At 59.6% G+C, this 7,227-nt stretch overlaps 1 protein-coding gene across 1 annotated transcript; it reads left to right on the top strand.

The window, feature by feature from the left end:
- The first annotated feature begins 3,255 nt into the window (after nucleotides 1–3,255).
- On the top strand, nucleotides 3,256–5,961 carry FOS (Fos proto-oncogene, AP-1 transcription factor subunit). Its single transcript, XM_050336655.1, has 4 exons — nucleotides 3,256–3,542; nucleotides 3,961–4,206; nucleotides 4,329–4,436; nucleotides 4,561–5,961. The coding sequence occupies exons 1-4, from the start codon at nucleotides 3,402–3,404 to the stop codon at nucleotides 5,167–5,169; spliced, it is 1,104 nt and encodes a 367-aa protein (XP_050192612.1). The 5' UTR covers nucleotides 3,256–3,401; the 3' UTR covers nucleotides 5,170–5,961.
- The last annotated feature ends 1,266 nt before the right edge of the window (nucleotides 5,962–7,227 follow it).

Genomic DNA, 7,227 nt, shown 5'->3' with positions numbered 1-7,227 from the left:
CCCCTTCTCCACCCTCTGTCCCCCAGCCACATCAACAGAGGGGGCAGGCCCCCACTGCTGATTTATCGGCCCCCTTTCCTGCTTTTCTGTCCTGTTTTCTCCTGAGGCCTGCAGACCCTGCCTGGCTCCACAAGCTTCCCTGGGGCTGGGTGGATGGAGAGGGTCCACGGGAGTGAATGCAGTGGGGGACAGCAGGAACAGTGGGTGTGCAGGTGTGTGTCAGGGGAATTTCAATAATGTCCCTGGAGTCTGCTCCTAAAGTGTATACTGCAACAGGTGCTCAGATTGTTGTGCAGATACTCTGATAGTATGGGCAGGGTGTTTGGCCAGGCAGTGGTGGCTTTTCAGTGCAGAGGACCTATTTCTTGGTGTCCACAGCAGTGTCCCTTTTGTGCCAGCCCTGCTGCTGGACTGATTCCCAGGTCTCCTTCCCATTCACCCCAGCAGCCTCTGGTCAGCTGGAGGCAGATGTCCATGACATTGTGTTGCCGGAGAGGGAACACAGAATCATGCTTCAATCAGCGCTGCTGACAGAGAGTGGGTTGGGACTGTCATGTGGCTAACAAAGGGCCACGCTACTGGCATGAACTTCCCCTGGTGAGTAGCCAAATTTAGGCACAGCCATCTCCTGCACCCAAAGTTTTGGTTTTGGACCAGTGAGGGTTGCGCTGCTCCACACACCTCAGGTGCTTTTCTGCCATGGTTTTCCTAGGCGAGGCTCAATCACGAGCTCAGATAAAGGAGGAGTGTGAAAGCAGGGCCAGATTCCAGTGCTGTGCTCTGGGGCTGAGGAGCTCATTGCTCTGTTGTATCCTTGGAGCTGCAAGCTTTCCCATCTCCCTGTTTGGTGTGAGGAAAAGTGGAGGCCAGGCACATGGAGGGGTCCCATTGGTATGCAGGATAAAATCCTATTTGGGTGGGTGCTGTCCTTCTGCCCTGACAGCACCGTCATGGTCCATTCCTCAGATCACACTAATTTGTGTGCCTAATGCCTCTACCCATTCCTAGCTGGCAAGGGGGTCGAGGAGCCTCCTCTTCTGGCATGCTGCAGCCCCGTTACCCAGGTAGGAGGATTCACACTCTGTTTTGTCCCTGCGGTACCACCTGCTTCCTCTTTTTGTTCTCACACACACTGCGGTAAAATGTGCGCACCCCATGTTTGGAGCAAACAACAAACCCACGTCATGTGTTTTCGCTTTCTCTGTTTCCTTGCTTTCACATGTTAGAAATGTGCGGCGTCTGTGCACTTTCCATTTGGTACAAACAGATCATGCTCGGTCGCCAGCAGAGATGGCAACAGATAGTTTACTTGGGCACCACAAAAATATTCAGGGCTTTGCTGAAGTGGGTTCCCCTCCCTAATTTCCAGACACTTCTTATGGGGAGGGCAGTTTGGCTGGAGGGACCCTGGGGCAGTTTGCAGACAGTAACAGGGCTAAACAGGGATTTTCTGAAATGTGCCTGGCAAATATCTGGGACTGTGTTGGAGGTTCTTGCCCCTGCTGTGAACCAGTACATCTACCTAGGCCCTGCTGGGGACGTGGCTGCAGAGATTTGGCCTATTGCTCACCACTGGCAGGGGTGGCAGGGTTTGCTAATTTGCTGGCATGTCCCTTCTCTGGGCCATGCTGAGGGAGGACCTCCTCACTGCAGCCTGGGGCTACTGAAGAGACCATGCTCACCTCGCTACTTCATCAGCCAGGGGGGAATGCTGCTCAGGGTGAAGAACCCTTGGCAGCACAGGAACCTGGGTGGCTGACACCTGCCTGAGAGGGACTAGCCCACGGGCCAGTGCTGAGCTGGGGAGAGCAGCACTGCCCCCCGTGGGTCCTTTCCCAGGGAGTGGTGTGGGCCGTGAGCTGCGGCGGTCCTTGGCTGTCCCCTCTGCTCTGACGGGCAGCTCAGAAATAGCAGCTGGCCCAGTTCTCCCGCCCCCGTGGCCCAGATCTCTAAGAACGGAGGTTGCTCGCGCAGCAACAGCAACAGCAGCAGCATCAGGCGCTGCATTTAGCCCATGAGCTCAAACAGAGGGAGAGGCTGCCAGCAGGATCCCAGCCTGGCTGGGTGACGCTCCTGCCTAGAGACTGCGCTGCAGGCTCTGTTTGTTGCTGTAAACACGCTCGCTGCTGCAGCTTCCCTGTTACTATCTATAGCCGCGATCTCTTGGCTCCCGTGCAAGGCGAGTCTGCGGTCTGGCTCCCACCTTAGCCTGACCTGAGCCAGGGCTGCCTGACATCCCCATCGTGGGTGGGTGTCTCCGGGCTTCGCTGCAACAAAGATCAAAACAAAGCCCAAACTGGAGGAAAGGACGAGCCTCACCCCTCTCTCCTCGTCGGTGGTTTCCCGGTGGCCCCTTGCCCATGCCCTTGGCGGCTATCCCAGCGCCTCGGAGCGCTGCTCCCAAGCTCTCCCAACCTCCCCGGGGGTCTACAGCCCCCCAGGCTTCCCTGGCAGGGATTCCCACCGCCCTGTGCCATTACTCTCACTCTCCACCATTACTCGCGTACATGATAAACAAGTCAGTAGTGACACATGAGCGTAACGCGTTCCTCGCTGCAGGTAAAGGGAGTATGTCGGGCTTTCCGTGCGTGTGGCACGCCGAGTACCCGTGCCTAGCTACGGGCAGACCCTGCTCAGTGCTAGCGACGGGGCTTGCCTTGCAGCGCAAAGCGCACCCCTGCCCGGCTAGCCCCCTTCTTCGCCGCCTTCCTGGGGGTACCTTGCTCCGCAGCGGGGCTGTGGGGAGCCTCGCCGAGGGGACGGGGTCCCCGGGGGCAGCGTCGATGCCCCGTAACCCCGCAGGGCCTCGTCAGGCGGGGGGGGGGGAGGGGCCGCCGAGTCCCAAACCCTCCCATGCCGTCCCGTCCCGCGCGCCGCCCGCCCGCCGCACTTGGCTGCAGCCTGGAGCGCTTCCCGTCAGTCACGCCCCCTCGCACAGGATGTATCCCATATAAGGATATCTGCGTCAGTGGGTTCCCGAGCCCGGCCCTACCACTCCGCGCGGGGGGGGAAGCCCCGCCACTGGCCCCCGCCCGAGCTGCCCCGTGGCCCCCCCGCCCCCGCAGCAGCCCCCCCGTCCCCAGCCGCGGGTCTCTCCCGCGGGGGGCGGCGGCAGACGGCGCGCGAAGCGGCCCCAGGGAGGCGCGGGACGAGCGCGGGGCGGGCGGCCCCCCCCGCGGCTGCGGGTGGCGCGTCCCCGGTGACGTTGGCGGGAGGGTATAAAACGGAGGCGCGGCGCGGTACTCCAGCAGCCCAGGCAGCCCCGGCGGTGGAGCGGAGAGACGCGCGGCGCGGACCGAGCACAGGGACGCACGCAGCCGACTCCTCCTCGCTTCATCCCCAAGGACGCTTCACTACCGTCGCATCACCTCTCGCCACCGGCTTGCACGCACCGAGCCGACATGATGTACCAGGGATTCGCCGGAGAGTACGAGGCAGCGTCCTCCCGCTGCAGTAGCGCTTCCCCGGCCGGGGACAGCCTCACCTATTACCCCTCCCCGGCGGACTCCTTCTCGAGCATGGGATCGCCTGTCAACCCACAGGTGAGGCTCCGAGTGTGCTGGCTGCACCCTCGCCGCGGGGCAGGAGCACTCGGGAGGGGAGGGGATGGGACGGGACGGGACGGGACCGGGCGATGCGGGGCTGGCGGTGTCCGTGGAGGAGGTCAGGCCGGGGACTATGCACGGGGAGTGGCCCCGGTGCCGAGGCAGGGCGGGCGGGGGGTGCCGTGGCCCGGGCCGCGCTCTGCGGCGGGTGTGTAAAGCGGCTTCATTGATAAAACGCGAGTTCATTGAGGAGACTCCGGAGCAGCGTCTGCGTCAGCGCGGACGTCAGAGATATTTATAACAGGCCGCTCTCGTGTGGAGCCGGCGCTGGCAGCGCGGCGCCGCGGCCCCGGGGACGGCGGGGAGCGGCCCGGGCGCCCCGCTGACGGCACCCCCCCTTTCCTCTGACCTACAGGACTTCTGCACCGACCTGGCCGCCTCCAGCGCCAGCTTCGTGCCCACGGTGACGGCCATCTCCACCAGCCCCGACCTGCAGTGGCTGGTGCAGCCCACTCTCATCTCCTCGGTGGCCCCCTCCCAGAGCCGTGGGCACCCTTACGGCGTCTCGGCGCCCGCCCCCGCCACCTACTCCCGCCCCGCAGTGCTGAAGGCGCCGGGCGGCCGCGGGCAGAGCATCGGCCGCCGGGGCAAAGTCGAACAGGTGAGTGGGGACTGGAGTTATCGGGGTTATGCGGGGAAGAGGGGCTGGGCCGCGGCCGATGGGCTGGCCCGGCGGGGTCACCGGGCTAACAGCGAGACTGAGCGGCCTCTCTCTACTCGCAGCTGTCCCCGGAGGAGGAGGAGAAGAGAAGGATCCGCCGGGAAAGGAACAAGATGGCAGCGGCCAAGTGCCGCAACCGGCGGCGGGAGCTCACCGACACGCTGCAGGCGGTAAGTGCTGTCCGGGAGGCAGCGGGGGGGTAAGGGGGGGTACCCGAGGGCGGGGGTAGCAAGACGAGGGGAACTCCAGCTGGGAGTGATGCCGGCTTTGGCTGACAGCCTGCTCTCTCTGCAGGAGACCGACCAGCTGGAGGAGGAGAAGTCCGCGCTGCAGGCGGAGATCGCTAACCTGCTGAAGGAGAAGGAGAAGCTGGAGTTTATCCTGGCGGCCCATCGACCCGCCTGCAAGATGCCCGAGGAGTTGTGCTTCCACGAGGAGCTGGGGGCTGCCACCGCGCTGGACCTGGGCACCCCCAGCCCCCCCATGACCGAGGAGGCTGCCTTTGCTCTGCCGCTGATGCCTGAAGCGCCGCCGGCCGTGCCGCCCAAGGAGACCGGCAGCAGCGGGCTGGAGCTCAAGGCTGAGCCTTTCGACGAGCTGCTCTTCTCCACGGGGCCGCGGGAGGCCTCCCGCTCCGTGCCTGACATGGACCTGCCTGGAGCCTCCTCCTTCTACCCGTCGGACTGGGAGTCGCTGACTGCCGGGACCAGCGGTGAGCTGGAGCCCCTCTGCACCCCTGTGGTGACCTGCACCCCGTGCCCCAGCACCTACACCTCCACCTTCGTCTTCACCTACCCCGAGGCAGACGCCTTCCCCAGCTGTGCTGCCGCGCACCGGAAGGGCAGCAGCAGCAATGAGCCCTCGTCCGACTCCCTCAGCTCCCCCACCCTCCTGGCCTTGTGAGTGGCTCCAGCACTGACTGACCTGCTGGGCCCCATCCGCTGCCCATGTACCCCCACGGACTTGCAGCTGTGCCCCAAGGGGCTCCCCAGGCCTGGGGAGGGCCCTGCCACCGCCACCCCCTGTCTGGCCTGGTGCCCCGGGGCCTGGCAGAGCGTCATGCACCGAGGTCTTGTACCTCTTCCAGAGATGTAGCAAATCGCATGGAGTTTGTCTTGTCCCCAGTGGCTCATCCATGAGAGCTGGTAGTCTGTAGCATGTCCCACATGGCTGGGTAGGTGACTCCCTCCCCTCCTTAGTATCACTAGCATTAACTAATTAATCTCTTGGTTTTAAATGATTGGAATTTAACCTGGTGCTGGGTATCTCCAACTCGTATCTAGTGCAGCTGATTAACAATAACTACTGTGTTCCTGGCAATATCGTGTTCTGATGACTTAGCAATGACCCATCTTACGTGGGGGGAAAGAGACTCTATTTTATTTTCTAGTAGGTAGATAAATAGCTATATCCATGTACTGTAGTTCTACATTGATGTTCATTGTAACTTTACTGATCATGCATTGTTGAGGTGGTCTGAATGTTCTGACATAAGTTTTCCATGAAAACGTTTTTATTGTGTTTTTAATTTATTTATTAAGATGGATTCTCAGATATTTATATTTTTATTTTATTTTTTTCTACCTTGAGGTCTTTTTTGACATGTGGAAAGTGAATTTGGATGAAACTTAAGCATTCTTTGCTTATTATTGTTCAGAAACATTGTCAATAAAAGCATTTAAGTTGACTGCTGGAGCTGTCCTTGTGTTACCTTTTGCGTTGCTTGCCTGTGACCTCAAAGGGGTTCCCTAGCCTCTAATTTGGGCTGGGCTTTATACACTGCAGACTGCTTCTAGCTGCCTGAGGCTTAGCATGTATCAGGGTGGGAATACCACTTAGGCCAGCCCTGCCCTTGTCCTAGTGTTAGTCAGGGCTGTCTGTGGTTACACCCTTCCCACCCATCCTGGTGGGCAGTAGGGTCATTCCTTATGGCCTTCCCCATCTGATCTGTCTGGCTCTGGTCCCCTCCTGTGCCTCTGTGTGTTACCTGCTGTGGTCTTTCAGCAACTAGATGGAGGTCTTGCTGGAAAGGAGGTGAAAGTTCATGCCTCTGAATCAGGAAGGCCATCTCCAGGCTGGGGCCCATATGATCATTTGCATGTGCCTACATGCCCAACTTCCTCCTCCTCCCTGGGGAAGAGTGGGCATGCACCCTGGCTCTGGGTGCCCCTGGATGTGGTGTGATTCCTCTAGGAGTAGTTATGACCTATCTTCTTTGGGACAGGAGAGGAGGAGAAATGCTTGTGCACTTGCTTCTTGCTTTAGGCTGAGTGGTTTAAGGCAAACCACTGCCCCTGCCCTTGCCCTTCAGTTTCCATTAAAACCAATCCAATCCTTGAATGAATGAGTTATGGCAAATGGCATAAACACACTCCAGGAATGTGCTCCCTCCCTGGGCTCTCTGCAGTACTGCCTCTGCTGCCCAAATTAGTTTAGGGGGGATTGCTACTCTCTCTCGTTCCTGCTGCTTGTGCGGTCAAACATGTGCCCCTCTGGCAGGACAGCAGCTGGGCCAGGTCAACCCTGCATGCAGAATGTGAGTCTGCTCCCTCCCTAATAGCTACATGTGAAGAATCCCATGAGAACAGAAAGGCTTCCCTGACAGTCTCCAGCCCTGTCACTCCAGCTTCAGAACTCCTTTCTCAAGGTGAAAGGTGCCACCTGCACCGACACATGTGTCCAGCTAAAGGCCACCTTGACACCATGCTCTCAGGAAATTTCTGCAGGCTGGTATTCAGGGCTGGGTTTCTAAAACTCCACATTTCCTGGTCACTGAAGCAGGCTCTGCTTTCTTCACCCCTTTTCTAATCAGAACACACACAGGATGTATTTCATCTCAATAGCGTGTACTGTAGCTCCATGGCTTGCTCAACAAGGCCTGCCCTGTGCAAAAGCAAATATTACACTGCAGCTTCCTGTCTTTCAACAATAATCTGGAGGCAGAGCTGACTAGTGATGAAG

This window comes from Myiozetetes cayanensis, unplaced genomic scaffold, assembly GCF_022539395.1.
Source record: "Myiozetetes cayanensis isolate MyiCay16 unplaced genomic scaffold, myiCay2020 scf6-25, whole genome shotgun sequence".
Taxonomy (NCBI): domain Eukaryota; kingdom Metazoa; phylum Chordata; class Aves; order Passeriformes; family Tyrannidae; genus Myiozetetes; species Myiozetetes cayanensis.
The sequence above is the reverse complement of the archived record's forward strand: the minus strand, read 5'-3'. Positions and strand labels throughout refer to the sequence as shown.